This window comes from Pocillopora verrucosa, chromosome 12, assembly GCF_036669915.1.
Source record: "Pocillopora verrucosa isolate sample1 chromosome 12, ASM3666991v2, whole genome shotgun sequence".
NCBI lineage: Eukaryota > Metazoa > Cnidaria > Anthozoa > Scleractinia > Pocilloporidae > Pocillopora > Pocillopora verrucosa.
In genome coordinates this window covers 12,858,178-12,881,856 of record NC_089323.1, presented here as the reverse complement: position 1 = coordinate 12,881,856, position 23,679 = coordinate 12,858,178, and the positions used below count along the sequence as shown (strand labels likewise).

General features: G+C 37.5%; 1 protein-coding gene across 3 annotated transcripts; it reads right to left on the bottom strand.

Moving 5' to 3' along the window:
• Nucleotides 1-1,928: 1,928 nt before the first annotated feature.
• On the bottom strand, nucleotides 1,929-15,101 carry LOC131798280 (angiopoietin-related protein 7-like). 3 transcript variants are annotated; one of them, XM_059115944.2, is made up of 5 exons: nucleotides 14,933-15,101; nucleotides 12,969-13,075; nucleotides 3,955-4,131; nucleotides 3,108-3,488; nucleotides 1,930-2,779 (listed from the first exon to the last, which is right to left on the bottom strand). In XM_059115944.2, the coding sequence occupies exons 3-5, from the start codon at nucleotides 4,019-4,021 to the stop codon at nucleotides 2,505-2,507; spliced, it is 723 nt and encodes a 240-aa protein (XP_058971927.2). In that variant the 5' UTR covers nucleotides 4,022-4,131; nucleotides 12,969-13,075; nucleotides 14,933-15,101; the 3' UTR covers nucleotides 1,930-2,504. The 3 variants fall into 3 exon arrangements, with proteins under 3 accessions (XP_066015968.1, XP_058971927.2, XP_058971926.2); XM_066159871.1 differs by lacking the exons at nucleotides 12,969-13,075; nucleotides 14,933-15,101 and adding an exon at nucleotides 6,326-6,410 and having other exon boundaries at nucleotides 1,929-2,779; XM_059115943.2 differs by lacking the exon at nucleotides 12,969-13,075.
• Nucleotides 15,102-23,679: the final 8,578 nt, after the last annotated feature.

Sequence of the window (23,679 nt, the reverse complement as noted above, 5' to 3'; positions counted from 1 at the left end):
TGATTTCATGTTGTTGTTTTGCATAGGACGGCTAAGAAATGTACAAAGTTTTTAAAAGCACGTGCTGAGCTATTGCTCTGCCGATTAGATCTTTTGTTTTTCCATGTCCTCGTTGCTGTCGCCGTCGTGGTTTGCTTAAGGTCCCTATTTTACCGAGGACGGCTAAGAAATACACACGGTCTTCAAACGCAGGTACTAAGTTATTGTTCTGCTCATTAAATCTTTTGTTTGCCTCGTCCTCATTGCCGTCGCCGTCGTGGTTTACGAAAGGTCCCTATTTACAGTTGTAGCGAGCTGCTGTAGCGAGGTAAATAATTGATTTATTATAAACTAAAATAGTGAAATAATATACGCGTTTAAGTATGATTTTGACTCATTTAATCTTAAAATAACTATTACATTTTCGGGCGAAAATCCTGCGCGCATTGCTCGGAGGTAAACAGCAAAGCATATTCGGAATTTGTGTAGCCAATCAGACCGCGTCTTAGACGTAATCCGCTGTTTCAGTATATACTATTTATCGTTAAAAAGTTGAGCTCCAGCTTCCCACTGTTACCCTTTGGTTTCAAAAGCTGGCTTTGGTTTTCAATACATAACGTTTCATTAATTTTTACGGTGATAATCAGTTTTGCCCAACGTCAAAATGTCAGCGTACCATATCCGGTGGTTTCGACATGTTAATTGATAGCTGATGATAAGTCAAATGCAATCATCATACTTTGGATAGTGGAAAAAATCACTTGAATTGCTTTCAAAAGTATTGGCGACTTGAGGCTGTTTTCACTTCCGTTAAAAACACACGCACGTACAAAACATAAAAACAAATCATCCGTTTCCATCAATGTGAACTTTTAATGGCCAAAGACAGAATTTCTGGCTCCGGTTGTTCGAAGGGTGATTAACGCTATCCACTGGATAAATCTGTATCCGGTGGATAACACAGTACGTTTTGTTAACACTTAAGCGCTTAATAACGATTTATCCGTTTGATAGCATTATCTGCCCTTTGAACAAAGGGGTCCTGGTATTTTATCAAAGATTATCATTAACATAAAAGGTTGGTCAAGGGTCCAGTAATCCATTCATGGCGTACATTTTATCCAAAATAGCTTTCTGCTGTCCGGAAACTTTCTTCTCCATTCGATTTTCTACTAGAATTTCCGGAAATTTTTTCTATCGAATGGAAGCATTTTGCAATTGATGACACTAAGGGAGATATGTTTTTCGAAGGTTAAGTTGTCTCCGTTTCGTTATCAAATAGCTATGGAAAATCTTTAATATATCAAGCAGCGCCAGTGATCGATCGCCTCGCTTCACTGGAATAAACTAGTCAATATATTTATTGTGCCGCCCGTTAACGCTCTTTTAGAAGACCAGGTGCACTATCTTAATGGACTTGTCCGAGGATTGTCTGCCTTCAACTTTCGGTCTCTTTGCGAACGGTGCGCATGCTGCGAAGCAGTTAAATTAAAGTTAGTTGTTTCTGGCAACGATTCTTTCACAATTGCAAGAAGAAACCGCGTGTACGTTGAAATCTAGTTTCGGAATCAAACATCGTCCTCTTCTTACTCAAAAATCCCTCATAATCTTTTCCAATATAAGTAAAGCAAAGTAAAAATTTGCACTCGGACACTGATTTGCAAATTTACTCAAAAAAATGGAAAATGAATCTATTTTAGTGTTGTTGTTTATCTCGATAACTTTCCATGTTAACACGTGAAAGGGCAGTGCTTGTCAGATAGACAGAAAGATTGATAGACAACTTTATTTCTACACGGTAAAATTCTTCAACACAATCTAGGAGTATAAAATATAAAATTCTGCTTACTTACTAATGATTAACACGCATTAAAAGTTTAAAAACCCATTATATCATGAAAGCTGTTCTTCTAAGATATTGTGTCTTATTTAAAAGCTATAATGACGTAGTTTTTAATTCGCTTAAAGAAACTGTTGAGCAGAGTTCTTGCGAAAGTCTGTTCCTCAGCATGGCACCCCTAAAGGAAAAACTCCTCCTCAAATAGCTGGTTTCGGTGGTAGAATAGCCAATTTGTACGCATGATTCTTTAGTCAATACGAAGTAATAACATTTCGAGATATAAATCGAGGTTGTAGATATTCAGGGGACATGTTGCATGCTAGTCGCCAAAATATTTTGATTTTGACAAAACTTTATCACAATCTGTGGTAGGAAACGAGTCGAAAGATTTGGGGTAGAACTGGTAAATACGCAGGCGAACTTGTTTTACGTTTTCTGACGAACCCGTGAAGAAGGTAGGGGGGCATGTTTGCAATGGGGCGTATTTACCAAAAGCCAGTGTTGGAATTTTTACTACAAAGAAACCAAAAAGATTGTTTGCTTCTGACAATATACCAATTCATAACCTAAATTAAACTTTGACGCGCGATTTCGTCGCCTTAGCTGCTCAGAGGTGGATATTATCAGAGCACGCTAAAAAATCACTATCTACTTATGTGCTGTGTACTTATCCCTAAGAAAGTTTTTAAAAGTCCACTGGTCTAATTTTCATTTCAGTTGATGAAGGAGCGCTGCCTTCGGCACTGGTTCGATCTAACTCTGCCCAGTGAATATCTGCAGAAGTTTTTCTTTCACAACGCGGATAAATACCATTGAGATTTGAAAAAACAGCACATTTAATACCGTTGCCATACCACCAGCCTCTTCCACTTCTTTGAGCACAATCAACATGTTCTCTATCCCAGGTACCAAAAACGAGATTCCTGTGGGGACCGAGGGAATCAGAGGAAACGGTGGCATCTGTTTCAAAACAAAAAAAAAAGAAATTCGCATAATTCTAGGATCCTTATAACGCCTTTTTCCCGCGAATAACTTGTTGTTTTCCGCAAAAAAGGAAATAAAGGAAAAACTGAAGGTTAGTAAGAAGTGAGCTCCTTACGTGGCACAAAGACCTAACTCCAGACCGAATAAGAACCAATCAGACATTCGGGTTTACCTCAGGACTACCTTGCCAACTTATAATACCATTATTCGACCAATTAGAGTAAAATATTGAGATTTAAATGAGAGTGAATTAATATATATAAATCGAATGATAAATGCCGAAAAAAAAAAACCGTTAACTTACTTGTAATATTGCCAATATATAGCCGATACTTAGCTGTCTCGTTCCCAATCCCAAACCAGTCATACTCAGGGTGAACAGTTTTGCCAGTAGTTACCCCCAGATCTACCCGAAGCTTATTCTTTGTCTTGTTTCGAGTCAGGCGGTTTATCTTGTCCAGTCCGAGCCAAAACTCACCGACCAAGTTACCGAAGCCATGTTTGTATTCGTTCCAGGTGCGGTTAAAATCAACGGAGCCATCCATTCTCTTTTGGATCACTGTCCATCCCCCGTTGGCTGTAGTTTGGTCACAATATACATTAAAGGCGCCTGAACCATCTGGGTCGATAGTGTAAACACCACTGATCCTTCGTCCGGATTTGTACAGCTCAGCACAGTTCCTAGCTGTTGTAGATAAAATAAAGATGCTTGACGTTTTGGGCATGCTCTCAAAGAGGGGGTTTGGTATGAACGTGCTTATATCATCTGACAAAGTATCTGTCTTGGAGAGAAGACTACGGACTCGGATTCTTCATATATCTTTTATCTTTTAAAAGCGCATCAAATCATAAGATAAGAATAAAAAAAATTATTTTGAAAAAACTCGACAAATGACCAAAGATTCGAAAAACGTTTAGAATATTTAAATTATTCTGTTGTCAATGTTCAGCTAAACAGCAGCATGAACAGAGAGTTGCTAAAGATAAGAGCTCCAAGCATGCTGAAAATTTTGTCATCTCGATTCGCAAAAAATTATTCCTCTGAAAATAAATGGAAATCGCCCTGCATAAGACTACCTTTTTCGGGATACACTGTATAATGATAAAGATAAAATGGAATAACCAGTACAATTAAAAAAAAGTACACATACATCCCACCAATGCTCTGTTCTCGGTGAGAATTTTAACCTCAAATCGAAGTTGGGTCAGTTCCTTCATGATTTCTTCGAAGCAGACAGCAGTGTTCTTCTGGCAATCAATTGGGGCTGCACTTGTTGATGGTATAAACTGAAAATTTACAAAAAGTGCCAAGAGCAGCAGAGTTGAACCTAAAGAGAAGAGGTCATAGTGCGGTGTGAAGTCATTCCAGCTTTGATATTTTATGATCAGTGCCACGCACGTTACAGAATGAATTGAACAACCGACGGAACTTAACAATCAATAGGTGCTTTTCATTGGGAAATTGCACAAAGTAAAAGGCCAAAAGTTGTGCGTTTATAACACTATAACTTGTTTTTCTTTCAAACACTCCAGATGTTCCTTTAAAGAACCGTATTTTTGGAGGCCTTCTGCTCCGCCAGTTTTCGATTCCGTCTTTTTGATGAAGTAAACAAAAGTTACTTTTTTGGCCACAGACTTGTCCATAACATTTTTAAGAATAATCAAAGAGAAAGTTACATGTCATTATTTTTTTTAAAATAGACAGGAAGTTCCAGATAAGAGCATTTAGAAATATCACACCACAAATACACCACCCACCTCAGCCGCGCTCTGATCACGTGCAAAACCTAAACATTGATCATATTCAATAAATGTATCCCGATCGGGATTTAAATTTATGCAGGGTCATATGTTTACTATCAGCCAATGACAATCGTGTGTAGAGCAAGGCAAACTTCGAGACTACAACAATTACCAATTATTCAATTAACGCATGGTGCCTATTGACCATCTCACATCCATCAAGCGCGAATAACTACTTCATTAAATTCTTCGCTTCTCAGAATTGCTTTGTGAGCTCATTAAATTTGTTGTACTCAAATTTTTCGCATGTTGCCTATCTACCATCTCACATCCATCAAGCGCGAATAACTACTTCATTAAATTTCCGCCTCCCGGTATTGCTTTTTGAGCTCGTTAAATTTGTTGTACTCAAATTTTTCAAATGCAAACGACCAGAAGTCAATTCTACCTCCGATCTCCAAATATGTACAAAATGCAGTAATTTAGAATCTAAGAAACGTTCGAAGCCGCGAGGAATAATACCTCTCAAACTCGGTAATAATGTATGTGGTAATTAAACAATTGTGTGGCCTCAGTTGGGTCACATGCATGGATTGCCCCTTCATACCCGGTAAAGAACAGATCCAATCACGTGTGTTTGAACGATCAATGCGGGAAAACTTTAATGATTCGGAACACTTGCTTGGCCTAACTGAAGGGCAGAAATCCTTCGCCAATTTCCTTTAACCGGGGAACGGCATCAACTAGATTTTGTAAATTGATGAAAAACGGAATTTCTCCTATTTCCCTGCGCCCAGGGAAAATACCATTCATACGCCCCACATAGATAAAAATGTCAAGATGTATGACCGCATTTATCAACGTGGCAGTTCTACGTTTCTGTTTTATCTTTTGAGCCAGATTAAAATTCGAGTTTGTCGAGAAAAACTGAAAAAAAACAAACAAAAAGAAAAAATTTGAAGAACGGAATAAGAGCATTACTTATTTGGAGAGACAAGAAAAGGTGGTAGAGATCAATGTTGAATAAAAGAAGGAGCGGGCGCCTGAAGCCTTTTTCTTGAACAGCGAAACTGATTCCGTCGGAGAATCAACATGTATTCAGAGAAAGCATGAACGCAAGTAAACTTTAAAGTAACAAAGGACTGCAGTCCTTTCCAGCTAGCTGGAAAGGACTTAAATCTTAGGCCGGACGAAATTCGACGAATCATCCAAATATTCACATGATATTTGTTACATTGGGAAGTCATGTTCAAAAACTGACTATAGTTTTCCACCAAGTCTTTGACTAGACATTGAATAGCCATTTGAAAGGTAAAGCAAATTTAAAACTGAAATTGCTGACTCCAAGAGGATCTTTTCGATAACAAGAATGAACGATCGAGATGGAAAATAGAATTGTGTTGAGCTCGGAAAACCAAAATTGTGGGACCGTATAGGCCACCACGGGCGCGAAAGTTCGACTGCTCGACTGTTCGACTGTGTCAGACAATCTGACTATTCTTTATTCAAAGCCACCACTGAAAGACATTCCAAACGTTTGGAGTTCGACCTCTGTTTCTTTCGTTAATAATACAGAGTAGAATTCTCGAAAGTTCTTCCTGTTTGCAAGATTAAGAGTCGCATACAAACTCAGTGGGCTAGGAATAATGTTTAAATGAAATAGATGTGCAAACAATCTCATATTTGAAAAAGTAAGTATTGCATCTACGCACTGCTGAGTGTTCGACGAAAGTCTCCTTAAGATGCGAACTCTTCATCAAAGAGCCAGATTTCACATACCTGTTCCTTGTTTAATACCTTTCATTGTAATTCTTTTGGTGTTGCATGCAGTATCACTCAGAAACGCTGCCAAAAAATTGATGATGGCAAGGTTTTGCTAAAACTGATTGGATTCAAAATTCTACTGAGTTATAAGAAGCTTGATAGAGTTGCGTGCGCACCTGTTCTATGCATCAATGCATCTTCAAGTCGTGGGATTCAAGAACCTCAGTTATCGTCAGAGACAACCCTAATTACATTAATTTGTTTCCGAGAAAGACTTTCTAGAGTGACCCGTTATTTGTGGGAGTCAAGTACCTTAGTTATGGTCGGAGATAAAACTAATTACATTTATTTTTTTGGAGAGTAAACGATAAGAGTGACCCGTAAAATTAATTGCCGTTTCGGCGAATCCTTGAAGGTCATGTTTAGAAAGTTTCCAAACGCAGTTAAAATTGCAAAAAATATATACCTTAGGATTTTACCGTAAATTTTCCACTCTTAAACGTAAGCAAGGGAAACTTATGTGTTTTTGGAAGGATCTTATATTTAACTGGATAACAACAATTTTTTAAGGGCCGACCTTTGTTCGAGGACGTGCGAGTTCGTGAGAATTAAACGTTAGCGGGGGTAACTGACGTTTTGTTTGAACAGACACAGTTCAAGTTATTTCACATGCTGAACTATTTTTAGCTAGTTTGGCGATGTTTCTAACTCAATAACATTTTTTTGGTTAGAGAACTCAAGTGGATTATCAACCCCAAGGGTGACGAGAGAACAAGCGACTCCTCCTTTTTCGTTCACCTAATATCTGTCACCAACATTTTTGTTTAGTTCAAAATTTTTTACTTCCCTGGAAACTAATTTGGATCGAAGGGAAAATGGTCAAATAATTTCAGTACACTTTTTTACACGTTTGGCTACCCACAATACAAACGATATTTTAAATATTTCTATTTTAGATTGAACAAAACCTATTTATGTGTACAATACTGTGACACGCCATGATTGGTCAGCTGATACGTTGACCGTCGTTTGATATCTGCAATGGACTTGAGTAAAATACCAGAAAATTTTGTTTTGACCATTGAAAGTTTAGAGGTCACATGGACTTAAGCAGAAGACTTTTTGTCATTTTTGTTTGTAAACAACGGAAGAGAGAAACAGCCAGTAATCACCATAACGTAATTGACTTGAAAGTTTTCAGAGCGGTTCAAGTGATTCTTTCCGCTCTTCAAAGTCTGAAAACTGCATTTGACAAAACATCAGCTATCAATGAACATGTTGAAACCGTCGAACGTAAAAGACACCGACATTTCGGCGACGGGCAAAACCGATTATTATTATGAAATTAAATAATTATCAATTCAAACTAAAGCCAACTTTTGAAGCAAAATTAATTAGGAAAATGCGTCTAGAAAGATGTCCACAATCAAATTTTGGCCACTGAAACGCATTGAAAGTTACTATAAGGCAACTTTTACATCTTTATCTTTACTAATACTTGTGAACTGTTGATCCTCTTTGATATTCTGTGCACGTTCCATTCGACCGAAGATTCCCGTTTGGAATTTCTAAAACATTTCGTGAGTCGAATGGAGCAGTATTTTGTAACAGGCAGAAGACAGGCCGAAAACATCTCGTTCCTGTGATTATGTTGCATTTACTTTCTATGATAAACGAACCTAGCTATCCTTTCGCTTTTGATGCTACTATGATAGTACTATGATACTACCACAGCACCTATGAAAAGTCAGGTTAACATTCATTGGTCCAAATTTCCGCGAAAATGGATGACCTCGAGGGCTTGTCAAGAATTTTTAAAGCGAGATTCCAGAAACTTTTTGTTCTATTCGATATTTAGTTGGAATTTCCGGAAATTTTTACTAAATATAACTATTTTGCATCTTGTGATACCTAGGAAAACAAACCCGAATTTCATTACACCTTACCTTTGAATCAACACCAAAAAACCGTAACTTGTTTCAACAAGCAAATTTTACTTCAGACTATGAGGTTGTAATTGCTCATGCTAAAAAACACATTATCAGACACGTATTAAGAAGGAAAGAAAATGCAAAGGAATCGAAAGCAACATAATTTATGGGGAATAATTACAAGACAAAGATGGTTACAAAATTGCGCCTTTTCCTGATAGGGAACAAGAGAGATTTGACATCCACAAGTGTCGAACTGGAAGAACTCAGTGCACAAACTCACAACGTGACTTAGCCTTTTTGACCTTATGAGAGTTAGTAAAACAATTCTTCTTACGAAATTTTTGATCTAGCGTTAGCCATTCGCTAAGCCTTTTGAAGAAATGCTCGTGAAAACACGGCCAGCGCTTGTCGTCCACATGCAAGAGTTTGTAGTCCATAATTGCATGATAACAAATAAGATTTGTAAGTGTCATGCGTATTTCAGTAAAATACTGTATCAGAAGAAATATTTTGCCATACGATATGGAAAATTATTGGTGCAACTGAAGAAATAATATTCATCACTTTTGGGGCCCGGACCAATTACGTAATGACTACTGTATAATTTTTTCTCGAAGCCAGGTATTGGGAGCGCTCCCGACATCTCGCTTCCTCTTTTAGCTAGTAATAGGACTTAACTAGTATCTGGAAGGTACAAGTTCGAGTCGAACTTCTTTTGTGCAGTTGCTTTAAGTGCCGCTCACCTGTGAGGATAATCTTTTTACTTGTATTTCATCTGCATGTCAGCACATATTTCACAACTATCACATAAAGATATTGACAGTTGTTACGTATTTCCTGTTAAACAGGAAATGCCGAAAAAGGTCAAATTAAGATAATTGTGCCAGACTAGCTGATTTCCTAACACTAGGCAAACCGACCGCATATAAGTTTCCGGTAATATAATAAACGTACAAGATCTCGTGAACCCCTCACAAGGTTGGCTAAAGACGAACTAAAAATAAACAAGGTGCGTCTGGTTAAGACCCTGTGTCGGAAATTCGCGATAAACTTAGAAATATAAGTTCTTTTTTAATTAGATAGTAACAGAAGTTCTAAGCTTTCAGGGATTGAAAAAAAAGAGGATTATCACCTTTTTGTTTCCTTTGCGTATGTCATAAATTAAAATTCGCACGCACCAAGAAGGCGTGCAGTAAGAGAGACTAAATAAGTAGACTAAATGAACTTAGCAGTAAGTTAACTCCTATCACTCTTTGCCATTATACTTTTTATGAAGAGTTTTGATTCTTCATTTTCTTGAAGTTGACAAATTATTATGATTATTTTATTAATTATAATTATTTTAATGTTTTTGCAGCCTTTGTGAGTAACATAGCAAACGACAACCGAAGAATAACAATGAGGGACTTACGTGCCATGATCTAATGCTTACTTTTTTAAATATAGGTCTGTAAGTGTGGCTTACATGCGGCTCTTAATTTAGTTACCAGAATGAACTCTCAAAAAATCAAAAAACGTTTCAAAATGTTTTACCATCTGGTTCATGCAGGAAAAAGTATAGTCAGTTCAACTTTTATGCTCATGGTAACACATGACACTTTTTTTTTTATCTTTTTCTGAGTTCTCTACAATTCAATTTCCAAACTCGATCGGCTTGATCAATCTTTTCAATGTAAAGATTTCCTTGTGATGAGCACATTGTCTCCTGACAAATCAGTACCTGCAGAGATTTTCGCTGAGTTAAGGCCGTAAGCGTCGAAATTAATTCTTTATTTGCCTAAAAATCGATTTATTCTGGTAGAAATCGATATTTACGGAAACAGAATCGTTCCATGAAATCTACCAAATCGTAAGACGCAAAACAGGTTTCAATCGATTAACACGCTAACAATCAGAATTTAGGGAGCCGAACGATAGATCCTTCTGTCATGATTTCGAAAAGCAACGACAATTCTTGTTAAGCCTGATCCTGAAAAACTCCTTTTCTGAAAACATATTTGCGTTAGCAAGACCGGTAACAAATCGATCTTATTAATTGATTGAAGCTTAGGACTCCTTTGAACGGTCCTCAAGAGGGGTAAGGAAGGGGTGGGAGGGGGGGGGGTGGTTTAGTTAAGTCACGATAATACTTCCCTGATCCCCCAAAAAAGCTCTGTAATATTTTTACGACCCTCCCCCCGCTCTTCGTTGGCAATTCACTAGCAGAAAATTATCTTCGAAAACCATGATATACTTTCCCCCTCCCCCACCCTCTCCCCTAGTCGCCACTAATCCTAAATTGTTGCGGCCTTTTGTTGTTATCATTTCATCGCATCATGTGTATAGTTTTTTTCCCCAAATCTCTTGTTTATTTAAGTCGGTAACTTGGCATTATAACATATCATAGGTGGAATGACTTCACACCGCATAATGATTTCTTTCCTTCAGGTTCAGCTCTGCTGTTTCTGGCACTTTCTTTGACTTTTGATATTCTACCATCAACGCGTGCAGCCCCAATAAATTTCCAAAAGAACACTAGTATTCTTGTCCACTTGAAAGAAGCAGAGGAAGAAGAGGCACCAAAAGAAGGGACATATAACAGGACGTCGGAGACGTGTAAGTAAGATTGTCTATCATTATTATCGTTATTATTTTTAACAACTAGAAACTGTGCTCAGTTGTACAAATCCGATCAAAGGACCAGCGGTTTTCCGACCACGTGTAACATAACAATAATGGTTTGTTTCTCTAGCTGTTTGATTATTCTCCTCACGCGGGGCTGAGTCTGAGTCTTGAGTCAATTTTTGTGGTGTGTAACTTTCGCATTTTAGTACGTTGTATGTATGTTGAATCTTCAAATCGTCTTGAAACTTAAAAGAAAATCGTTCTTTAAAAATTCACTGAAAATCGGTAGCTAAAATTGTTTGTTGGGGTGTTATTTGATTTTCGTGTTAACTTGTTATTTCGTCAGTCGCCGGCATCTTTTGTTACTTCACACAGGAAAAACACACGCGACGAAACGTAATGATCAATTTTGTCCTCAATCTCACGCTATAACAGAAAAAGCTTTTGAACATCTGTAAACTCCGAGCGCTTCGCAGTAAGTGATATTTTCAATGAATCTTCGGATTGTTTTCAAGTTCAAGGATTGTAAATTACAATTTTATGAAAAAACGAAGGTTCTTCTGTTATTTCAGTGTGAATCCTTGCATGCCTGCCAGTCGCTGGCGCCGCTTGTTGAAACTAAAACGAAAAACAAAAAACTCTTTTAAGATTATCATTGGCTTCTTTTTCACCCCACCACTATTATTAGCAACAAAGGTCGCCATTTCGTATGTTTATTGCTCGCCGAAAACTATCAAATGCACTCAAAAGCCTAAAATCTAAAAAAAAGTTTACAGGAATCGACCAATCGAGCGAGCGAATGCCATTCCCCACATCGTATCTATAACTCGCTCTTGCGCATGCGCGCAATTCACGAGTTAAAAAGGGGAAAAGGGAAATGTCTTAAAAATTGCAACGATTATTCTGGTCCATTACCAAGATTTATTCAAGCTAAAAATCATCGCACGATTGCACTGATACAGAGTACAATAAACGTGTGCACGTACAAACAATTGATGATGTAAAGAAAAATGTTAATTCATTGGTAAACCTGATAGAGAATTTTACATCATATATACTTGACTTTTCCTGTGCTGGGCGACCTTCATTTTCAAAAAGTTATATATCCTAACCATTTTAGGCGTGGAGAACGAGGGGCCTTATCGGTAAAAGCAATGTCGGTAGAGCTAGCAGGACTTATTATGAATGGCAATTAAAATTTCGTCGTCTTCTATATCCAGTGGTCTCAACATGCTCATAAATAGCTTCTATTTAATCAGTCTTTAATTTTTGGTGAGTAAAAAGAACCGCCTGAACCGCTCTCTAAAGTTTGAAGTCGTTCACATGGCGGCGATCTGGTATTTTATTGAAGTCCATCATTGACATACGGAATGGTGCAGATTTCAGCTGACCGTTCATGGTGTGCATCCTACCCAAAGATAGCTTTAGTTTCTGTTCTGTAAGAAAGATACTTTCAAAAGGTCGCTTGGATTGTGGCCAAACGCTTGAAAAAATGCACTTTTTGTTTTTCTCCCAAAATGTCTCCAGGGGAGACAGAGTATTTCTTAATCCGGGAAAAAATGTTTGCAGCGGATATCGGGTGAAAGAAGAAAGGAAGAGGGTGGAGCCTTTGAATATCGTGTTAGTAGCGTCAATGCACGTACTATACTTCTATAGTGATCTGATAAATTACACCCAAGATCACACATTCCTTAGCTTCAAAAATCAACAGAATTTTTTATTTGGTACCCTCAGAATATTTGAAAGAACGTCTTGCTGAAAATTCTGCGAACAGTTTCTAACTACCACGTATTTAGTCAGGGGCAAGATAATCTCCTGGCGTGGCGCGAGTTGTTAGTAAAACTTTATTAGCTGAAACCTTGCCTTTCATTTTGGCAAGAATACATCCACTTTTAGCGAATTTATAGGGAATTTATATTCGATCGATTTTCGTCAAATTTCACCAAAACATTCCAGTAATAATGATAAACGAAGTCGTTTCGGGAAATTTTGATATGTAAAAGATTTGTCCCGTGGCGCCCATTTACACAACACGCTTCGACGCTCCAACTTTACATGTCGATATCTAGACAACCAATCAGAATATTAAAAAAGACCTACACAATTTTGTTGATTGATACCTTGTGATTACGGCTGTGCTGCCATTTTTCTTGTGCTGCTGCGTCAGATAAACCATAAATTCAATAGAAGAACCCTTGGTCGTTTCAGGCCTTACAGGCTCCTGACACTACCTAAAAGGAAAAGTAGCTTATTTTATAATTTTATCGTTAACTAAATTTATCAAGCTTTCTTTTGATGTATAGTTTTCTGAGATTTTAGCGAACTAGCGCGCGTACGAATTTTTTCCCTGAAAGACATCCACGTTCCGTTCTCAAGTTCCATGAAAGTTGATTCAGTAATTGAGAAGAAAGATGCAATTTCTTTTAACTCTGAAAGGTCTACTGTTGAAGTCGCGTGCGCTTGTGTACTATGCAAGCTCTTTGAAGTGACGGCTTAGTGTTGCTTATTCAACCCGATTGTTTCAGCTGAAAAATTCGATTATATCGGACTGGAAATTTCCACAAAAATTGTTTGGTCGTGCCTTTGGAGAGAAATACATATCGGTTCCTGATAATTCGTATTCTTGATGGACTGCATGATGATGGACTGATTTAATTACGTTAGAAGTCTGCCTCAGAAATTTTCCGACCTGCGCAAGCTGTGTCTTCAAACCTGGATATATCAATCTCGTTGTAATGAGCGGTTTTACTTTTAAGGAAAGTTTTCATTACATTTCCAAACATTGTTAATCTTGAGTTCATCTTATTTTTTTCGATGAAAATGAACAGTTGGTTCATATGTCAGCATACGTTCATCGAAGAAGCACGCGAGAAGTTAGGAGAGCACGAAAGATTAGGGACCTTAAGCAGTCAGGACGGCAACGCCAAGGAAGACTTCGATTAAAAAATTAATTTCTGCCTTTAATTAGAATTTAAAAAATGACTGCATGTGTTTACCGTCTCATACGTCGCGACACCTCAACTTGAGCATAACGTATAAAAGAAGCGTTGAATTCCAAATGGAAATTAAAAATAATTTGCCGTCGCGGTTTCGGTTCGCAGACGGCGCAAATTGTGAAGATTTCACGTTGTTGTTTTGCATAGGACGGCTGAGAAATGTAAAAAGTTTTAAAACGCACGTGCTGAGCTATTTTTCTGCCAATTAGATCTTTTGTTTTTGTACGTCCTCGTCTCTGTCACCGTCATGGTTTGCTTAAGGTCCCTAATGGCAAGAGCTGCTTTTGATACCCGATCAATTCGACGGAATGGTATTTGGTCATGTTTCTGTTTACCGACTTCCTTCGCCTTGAAAGAAGGAAGATCAAAAATATCTTTGCAATCAAAATATGCATTTTATAACCTTTTACTGACATCCAGTTTGTGGTGTTTTCCTAAAATCCGTAACCGAGTGCAACTTTAGCTTCTTGAGGTCTCTCCAACCTTTCCCACGGCCTGTGCTTCATATCTCGATGAATGAATAGCCAACGTATAAAATACTTGTGTTATAACATTGTCATCACAGTTGTCTGGATGTTCCTTTCTCACAATTTCAAACTTCGGGGAAAGACAGCGCACAATACATTCAAAATGAATCATCTACAAGATATATTAAACTGGGAGCAGTTCAACAACCTATGCCCAAACCGAAAAGATGATAAATTTAAGCAAAATGAACTCAGACATGAAAATTTTAGACAAAAATCACAGAGCGATCGGATTTCAAAGTAGACGTATTCACATGTCAGGTTCACTAAACAACGGCGTGCTAACCGAAAATTACAACTACAAAGCAGGGCAAAAATGATAAAGAAATATTTCGAAACAAAAGCTAAAAAATACTAGAAATGCTATTTAGAAGCGAAAAAAAGTCAGAATTCCGTACATATGAAGAACTGCGCATAGATTCAACATGGTTGAATCGATGGCTGCTAGACTTCACGACCATAAATCACATTGCGTTATGTTGAAAACTCTGAGAGTTGTAAGCAAAATCCTCTGTTGCCCAATACCTCAAAAACATATCAACAATCGAAAATTAATATTACCTGGGCAAAGAATGGTCTGAAAGTGCGAAGCCCCACTTAAGTTAGCAAATTCAGTTTCACTTTACAGCCTTAATTCGTAACGCGTTTGGGAATCGTTGAAGTGTTCACTCGAAAGTTATTTTCGTCGCTTTCTATAGCTTTAAAAATCGAGTATCTTTCCGTTAATTTGCGTTTCAGAGGAAACGGTGACGGTAACAAATCCTGCAATCTGATTGGTTCTTTACCCGGTCAGTATTTTCCTATCTCTGCCCACGGGCCACGGAAACACTTTCGTGAGTCGCCGAGTACATCCCTACTTTCGTTGCCATTTTTCATAAATATATCTCGTTTTTCCGGCTGGGCAGTATTTTTAAGTAAAGACGTTAGTCACAACCTCAAGCCGATAAATAACTTATTAATCCTCTCTTTTCACTCTCTCAAATCACTTTGGTTGACAGAAAAATATTGGTTTCAGAATGTATTTGTATTAGCAATAGTGTCATTACGTCACAAGTGGCCTAAAACCGTCTATAATTAATTTTAATCGTTCACAAAAAGTACCTAGAAAGTAAAAACATGAGGTATTTAGTTAAAGTTGAACTTATCGATGGAACTTTCATTCCTTTAATAACTGAATTTTCTCAAACAGTCTGTTCGTAGTGAAAGAGCGAGCGAAGTTTTGATTTCAGTTTTAAAACAAATGTATGCTCTTGGTGAGTCTTTCCAAGTCCGTTCAATTTGGACATTTGTACCGTAAATTGCATAACAGAAACTGGAAGAATTCAATGAAAAAAGGCTGAATTGAATCTTCATTTACAGCCCTAAATCATTCGGGTTCTTTCGGAAAGAATTTCGCTAAATTAGAAATAATAAATATTGATACATGTGCATTTACATCTGCGTCAAACATCACATTTGTGGCCTCAGTGAACGTGCCAGATTTTTAACGCATATCATCGGAAACGAGATGCTAACTTATTTAAAAATGTATGCTTTCTGATACGATACTGATACGAGCTACCTGTCGTATACATTATTGCATTATTGCTGACCCAAGAAGTGTTATGTATATTATCCACACTATTCTAATTACTTTCTTATCGTGCATCCAGTCTTTAGCTGTTTAACGGCAAGAAAAATAAACGATTGGAAAGTTTCAAATCTTAGATTGTCATTTGTCTTGCCTTGTGACCGATGCGGTTATGACTGTATTCCATACCGGCACCAAAAACCAAGATATTTGGCTCCGGTCCCAAAGAGACCAAATCCCCTTACGGGTGGTTTCTCCTTATTGCGCATAGAATGAGTTGACAAACAGTGAATGGTACAGAATTTCTTTACTTTCAACCTTGTTCTGCTACATGCATGCGACAATCTTTTGCCAGTGGCCAGCCCTAAAAACGAATTGTTTTAATTGCGTACGTGTCTTCCTAAAATGACGTACCTGACTGTAATTTTATCCGGCGTCATGGAAACACGACTACAGATTCGTTTACATCATTCAATGAACTCGTACGATGGTGAGACAGAACTGTCATTCAAAACACTTTACAATCTGTAAATTACTTAAACAGCATGTCTTCACGTATTCGCCATTAAGCAAATGCTGTAAGCTCTTTGGTGATCTTTTTGGTTTTAAAGAGATGTCCTTTGTTGATTTGTTTTACAAGAAACCTTCTACCTTTTTGCTCGATTATAAATCAGCTTTGATGAAGCGAGAGTGGATATCTTGTGACGATATGTCATGGCTTACTCAGATTCTTATGGAACAGCTTGTAAAATGACTTTGACTTCATTGATAGTCAGACGGCTAAGCAGTCACATCATCAATCACTACTCACTCGCCTACTCACTCACTCGCTCACTCAATCAATCATTTAATCAAAAAAAGCAGAAGAATCTTCTGTTTTGTGAATTTAAACTTCTCGTGACCAAAGACAAAATTTGTGGTATTTTATTGAAATCCATTATTCAGTGACATTAATATAGATCTATGAAGATTTCAGCTGACAGTTCAAAGGGTCGTTTGAATTGTGGCCAAACGCATGGAAAAATTTACTCAGACTATTTGAATAATTTTGTTTTGATCGATATAGTCTCTAGGGGAGACCGGGTATTTACTAATCCAGACCAAGAAAAAAAAAAAGAGGAACCGCCTGTTGTCTCGGCACACATAAAGGTGATAAGCCACTTAAGTTCTTAAGCAAAGGTATTTATTAGATAAAATATTTCGTTGATCTAGAAACATCGCGAAAGTAGGGAAAACAGTTCTACTCGGTGAATAACTTGAAATTATCACAAAAAAACCTGGGCGGAGCCTTGAACATCACCATAAAAAAGGATACCTACACTCGCGCATTTTTCTTTACCTAGAAAATCACCTTTTTCTTGGGAACCCTCTAAATCACTAAGGTTTATATTTGATACTCTCAAGATGCATGAAAGAACTTCTTATTTAAAATTCTGCGAAAAAATTCTGACCGCAAGGCATTTACTCCATTTAAGTCCGCTCTTGGACTGAAGAGGTCACCGCGGCCTATTTTGAAATGATTACTGCAACGTGATTTGGATTGAGGTATTCAATATAATACTATAATGCAGAAAAATTGCCGACGTGTGTCTCTCTATAACTCTAATGGCGACACTCACACAAAAAATATCTGGCATCTTATTCAAATAAATTTGATATGAAGTGTTTGGCAAGATTATAATTAGCTCGTCAGTTAGTTAATCAGTTTAGTATAATTTAGTTATATGATTTTATGTATGAATTTGAATTGTGATGTTACTTAGGTCTAAACTGACGGGGTGAGTTTCCGACTTGTGACAGCCTGGTCTAACTTCTTTAGGTGGACGTGCTTACTTTGTGTACTGACGTTGGTTTGGACCCGCACGAAAGTTCTTGTTTTGGCTGACGCAATCAGAGATTGACTCTGTTGAACGTAAGCATTGTGATTAAATACTTCGTTGTTCATTTCAAAAATCTCTTTAAATTGTTTGGTTTAGTGTTCTAATAAAAAAAAATTTCAATCTCCCAGGGTCAGCTAACTGGCATGCCCACCCATATCTGTCAGTAGTGACTATTAAAGCTTCTTTATAGCTTACTCAGGAGAGTAGAGAGAAGAGAGAGGAAAGCAGACTAGAAGAATGTAGACAGTGTGCAGAAGAGTAGAGTCAAACTTTCGTAGTTAAAGAAGAAGTGAGAATCAAAGTGTGAGAGCCATAAAGATTAACAAAAGAGATACACAAAATAAAACAAGCTTGAATGTTAGTATAATTGTGTACTGGATCCGGAGAACTGTGTAATTTAAGTGCCTATGACACGATTTTTCTTTTTTTTGCGTCAATATTTAGCTTATCGTGTGTACAAACCAACGAGTGAGTTTATAGTCATCCGATTACGTTAATCTCAGATAGAGATTGTTAAAAATCTATCAAAACATGTTATATTTCAATTTTTCAAAACGAGAAAACGCCTTCACAGTTGGCTTTCTCTCCCAGCGGAGTTAAAACCAGTTACTCTCGATTAATATTAAAGCCGAAGATTTATACTGGATAACAAAAATTATTCCTTTTTACCAAACTTGTTCGGTCAAGACGGCAAGATATTAGCTTGAGTTTTGTTGTTGTTGTTGTTTTAAACATTTTTGCGTTTTTATGGACCATCATAAACGTCATAACTGTGGCAACCGATAGTGATGATCCCATGAAAGCAATTCAAGTGCTCAAGACACTTCTTTTTTGTTGTTTATAACGATTCTTAGGTTTTACATTTAATGGCTAAGGATGTTTCTGTTTGTTGTGTGAAGCTACGAGAATGGCTCGAAATTTTGCCCCCCACATTCCGTTGATACCTATTTTCTTAAAAAAGCATCGATTCTGAGGCAAACAAAGAATGCAATAGTCTGTCTCTCATTAAGGTCTATCTAAGGGCCGAATACGAAAGAAATGGATGTTTAAGTTGTTACCATCGAATGTATAACAAATTCGTTTTCAATTCTTGGAAAAACGAATTTTGGCACGAACGACGATGAATCAGCCAAAAGCTCAAGCATAATTCTGACATGTTAGGGAAACATTTTCAAAAACTAAACGTAGCTTTCGACGGTGCCGTGACTCGACATTAACAAGCCGTCTCCAGGGCAGCCAACTTGAAACTAAACCTTTATAAAAGGAGGTTACTCTATTTGCTACGAGAATTTTTGCGTTTGAAAAAGTAAGCATTGGATCTAAGCTCCCCTTTTAGCCTAGGTCTATATGCACCAGATGTTACATACCTTGGCGATTGCCACTCATTGTAAATCTTCGGGTGTTGTCCGAAACGTTAGTTAGAAAGGCTTCAAAAGAACAACTATTTACTAACAACCAGTCAGCAAATAGACTTAAAGAACCTCTAAGTACTGTTAAGTGCGCTTGCCTCTCCAATTTGATTGCTTTTCCGTCTCCTGTGTGCTCCCTGCAAGAACTGATAAAATTTTGCGCGTAATGACGGTCTTTTAAATATTTGCCAAAAGAAAAAAAAAAATAACCAGACAAATTTCCTTTATTTTAAGTCCTACGTGGGACTTTAGACTTTGCAATTATTAAAGACTTACTAATTTTGCGGAAAATGCTTTACGCGCTATGACCATCCCATCCTCTGGCTTCTCTTTGGTTTTGGTTGGTCTTGCCTAGAGTTTGTGCAAAGTCACACGGAATAGGTCATGGTTAATGATTAAGGCGTCGTCTCATGACTCTGTTCAAAGCAGCAAAACAAAGTTATAATAGATATTTCCTGATGTTAAATATCATAAATGATATTATGACCAGCGAATGAAATACTCATTGAGAAATGATTCTTGCACGTGGACTGCGATTACATAACTCGACGGAATTCAGACTCAGTACTAAGATCCAAGCTAAGAAGCCAGATGTTGGGAGAGACCAGCATTTGGCTGCATAGCAAATATTTTACAGAAGTCATTAAATGTAAGTCAGTGTCCCAAAAATGACAGATTTCCTTTCGTCAGTTGCACGAATAATGTCATGCAACATATTGATAAATTGTCCCTTCCAGTACGGTACGTTATTAAAGTAAACACGAGCGATACACTCTCTCTGAACAAATCTCACTTTTTTTTTTGCAATTTTGGACTAAAAATCGGAAATCTTGTTATCGCATCGCTCGCCTTACGTCAAACGTAAATACCATCCAGGGGAAGAGTTTTGAGTGCAAGGCGCCGACAAGCTTATCAGTGAGTTCCAAAAGGAAGCTTTAATCATTTGCACTATGGATGTTTTTGTCAGAACGCGCAAAGTCTGGTGATTTCATGTTGTTGTTTTGCAGATGACGGCAAAAAAAAATGTACAAAGTTTTAACGCATGCGCTGAACTATTGTTCTGTCCACGATATCCTTTATTTTGACTTCCTCGTTGCCATTACCTTGTAGTTTTCTTCACGTCCCTATTGTTTTAAAAACAGAATAAATAAGGCCGATGCAGGTTTCATCTCCGTATAATTCATACGATATTATTAAGTAAGATAGTAAGTAGTCCAGTTAGAAAACTGGATTCAGAAATATTTTGGTACTTCCGACAGCAAGCGGAATAATTTTGGAATTGCAGCATTTTCAAATCGTGTTTCACAAAGTATGCACCAAAATAATGAAAGGAACGTAAGATAGAATCAACATCACTACAGCCGCAAATCAAATTTTACACTTGATGTCTGGTCGCAAGGGAAACAGTTTACGATGATATTTTCCCAGCAGATTCGATGTAAATTCTTGAAAGGCCACTTAATCACTAATAAGCCAATCACAAACGTAGTAAACGAGGGGGATATGGAAGATTCGGGTGAATTTTACATTACTTGTCACCTCCAAGCCGTGAAGTGATCAGAACACGCGAAAATCTATATCTTCTTAAAAATGTAGTGTTATTTATCTTACGGAAAGTTCTAAGAAAGTCCAGCGGTCGAATTTTCATCTCAGTCGTGGGAGCACTACCTTTGGCACTAGTAAGAACTAATTCTCTCCCCAGTAAATATCGGCCCAAGTTTCATTTCCGAATCGTGGAAAAATACTTTTGAGATTTGAACGAACAGCTCAGTTGCTACCGATGCTATACCACCAGCCTCCGCCTCCTTTTTGAGCACAATTAGCAGGATCTCTGTTCCAAGTACCAAAAATGAGATCTCTGTGAGGAATGAGGGAATCAAAGAGAACAGTCACATCTGTTCCACGATATAATAAAGATATCCAAGATATTGCAAAATTGAACTATGAACTGGACTTAAAAATTATCAATCTAAGAGACCAAACAAGTCACTCTGGTAGAATTTTTAACAAGACACCCTCAGATATTCTGAGGGTTCCAAATATAAACATTCTGTTGATTTTTGAAGATAAGTAATGTGCGAGCTTGGGTATCCTTTATCAGATCACTATAGAAGTATAACAGTGCATTGAGGCTACAAACACGATATTAAAAGGCTCCACCCGAAAAGTAATTCAACTAGTAGAACTGCTTACATAGTTTCACCTCATAGTTACCTTTGCCAAGAACTCAAGTGGCTTATCACCATTTTGTGTGGCAAGAAAACAAACGGTTCTTCCTTTTTTCTTTTACCAGGCATCCGCTGTAAACATTTTTTCCCGGATTAAGAAATACTCTGTCTCCCCTGAAGACTTTTTGGGAGCAAAACAAAAATGTTCAAATACCTTTAGTGCATTTTTTCAAGCGTTTGGCTAAAATCCAATCGACCCTTTGAAAGTATCTTTCTAACTATATATAGTATCTTCCTTATAAGACTGCATTTGATTAAACAAAAGTTATTTATGAGCATGTTGAGACCACCGGATAAAGTAGACAACGAAATTTTAATTGCCATTCATAGTAAGTCCTGCTAGCTCTACCGACATTGCTTTTACCGGTAAGGGCCCTCGTTCTCCACGCCTAAAATGGTTAGGATATATAACTTTTTTAAAATGAAGGTCGCCCAGCACAAGAAAAGTCAAGTATATATGATATAAAATTCTCTATCAGGTTTACCAATGAATTAACATTTTTCTTTACCTCATCAATTGTTTGTATGTGCACACGTTCATTGTATTCTGTATCAGTGCAATCGTGCGATGATTTTTAGCTTGAATAAATCTTGGTAATGGGCCAGAATTATCGTTGCAATTTTTGATACATTTCCCTTTTCCCCTTTTTCACATTTGAAAACGAGAACAAATTGGACCGCTTTTAAAAAAGTTGTCATTTTCAATTTGATACTGTTATCATTCTCTATTCCGTAGCATTTGTCTATTTAAGAAGTGCGTATACAACAGATATGTCTAGTCCGATAGTCGAGGAACATCATTTTCCTAATAAAAGTGTTATCTGCACTAACGGTTAAACTCTTCGGGACGTTCTTAAAATAGTGCGAGCGGGACTGTTTCCATTCATAAGCCTTGTCACGGAATTCTCCTTTACTGGGGGAAACTGTTGCGTGATTCACCTAAACTATCTAATTTTGGTGACTTAAAGTAAAGTATACTTACACTTTTCCAATTCAAATCATAGAACCCCTTCGTGGGGTGGGTCAAATCAGACTGGTTCGAAAGTGATTAAATGCCCATGCAGAGATGCCAACCTCTTGAGATTTATAAATCTCACTAGCCCCAATGTATCACCTGTTTTTAGAAGATTTCAGGTTGTCATTCGCCTAACCGCTTGAAATATCGCCAAAAAATCGAAAGCGCGGCCGATACTTTTCATCCGTACTTAAGAGTTTGTCATTCACGATTGTTTGATAACAAACAGGATTTAATATATAGATTTAGCCGAGCCTAAAAGCGGAGCTCTTGTTAGTTTATTTTCCAGCCCCTCGTTATACTGAATAAAAACTGATTAAAGTCTTCAGCACTGGCTGTAGAAGACTTTCTTCAATGGATTGAAAGACCAGTTCGGGGGGTGGGGAGGTGGGGAAGAATTTACGAGGTCTAGATCTGGGGACGATGTTCTCACAACTACACACATGCTAGTCAGCGGTATCTTCAGACAGCTTACGACTTTCGTCGTTGTTCCTGATGTTGTGACCAGATTTTCGAAGATAGGGAGTGTTTTCTTCTTCAGATGAAGTGCATGCTGTCAGAATCAGTTGAAATTATATCCTATTGTGTGTGACTTATGATTTCGGTTTGGGAAAATGAGCCAAAATTGAAAGAAAAGACAGTAAACCACTTTGCGTTAAGACATTTTAGACATTACTGGTGGATTGAGGTGTATACGCGCAGTGAGCACGGTAAGTCAATAAAACAGTACGCCAGAATCGTATGGGCTTCTCTTATTTCTTCTCTTGAAGTTGCCAGGTATAACTGCTTACCCCACCGTTTTTCCCCAACGTTTCAACCTCCTCTGTTTAGCGTAGAAAATTGAAAAAAAAAAGCAATTTTTAACTCGTGTTTGAACCGGTGTAATTTTTGAAAACTTTTTTGCTTTGGCTACTCTTGTTTCTTGTTTCATGATTGTCCTCTGGCGGGAAATAAACGACGTCTTTTTGAGATTTTTTTCTGTTATTTAATTCGATGACCTCTGCTGTAACTGCATGTAATGTGGGTGTCCTTTAGAAAACGTGAGCTGCTACCTGGATTTCATTTTTTACATCAAAGAAATCAATTCCAAACATCAATCGAGTTTTCTCTTAAGTTTAGAAGTTGAGTCGATGTTGTTATTGGCTATATAAAATAGGTTGAAAAGTTTTAGATGGTATTTTCTTATGTTTGCAAATAATTGAATTT

Excerpts from the sequence above, each read along its gene's own strand:
- LOC131798280 (XM_066159871.1), bottom strand. The coding sequence starts at position 6,350 with ATGAAAGGTATTAAACAAGGAACAG. Across the intron at positions 4,132-6,325 it reads AGGTATTAAACAAGGAACAG|GTTCAACTCTGCTGCTCTTG; the intron begins GTATGTGAAATC and ends TCTTCTCTTTAG. Across the intron at positions 3,489-3,954 it reads GAACAGAGCATTGGTGGGAT|CTAGGAACTGTGCTGAGCTG; the intron begins GTATGTGTACTT and ends TATCTACAACAG.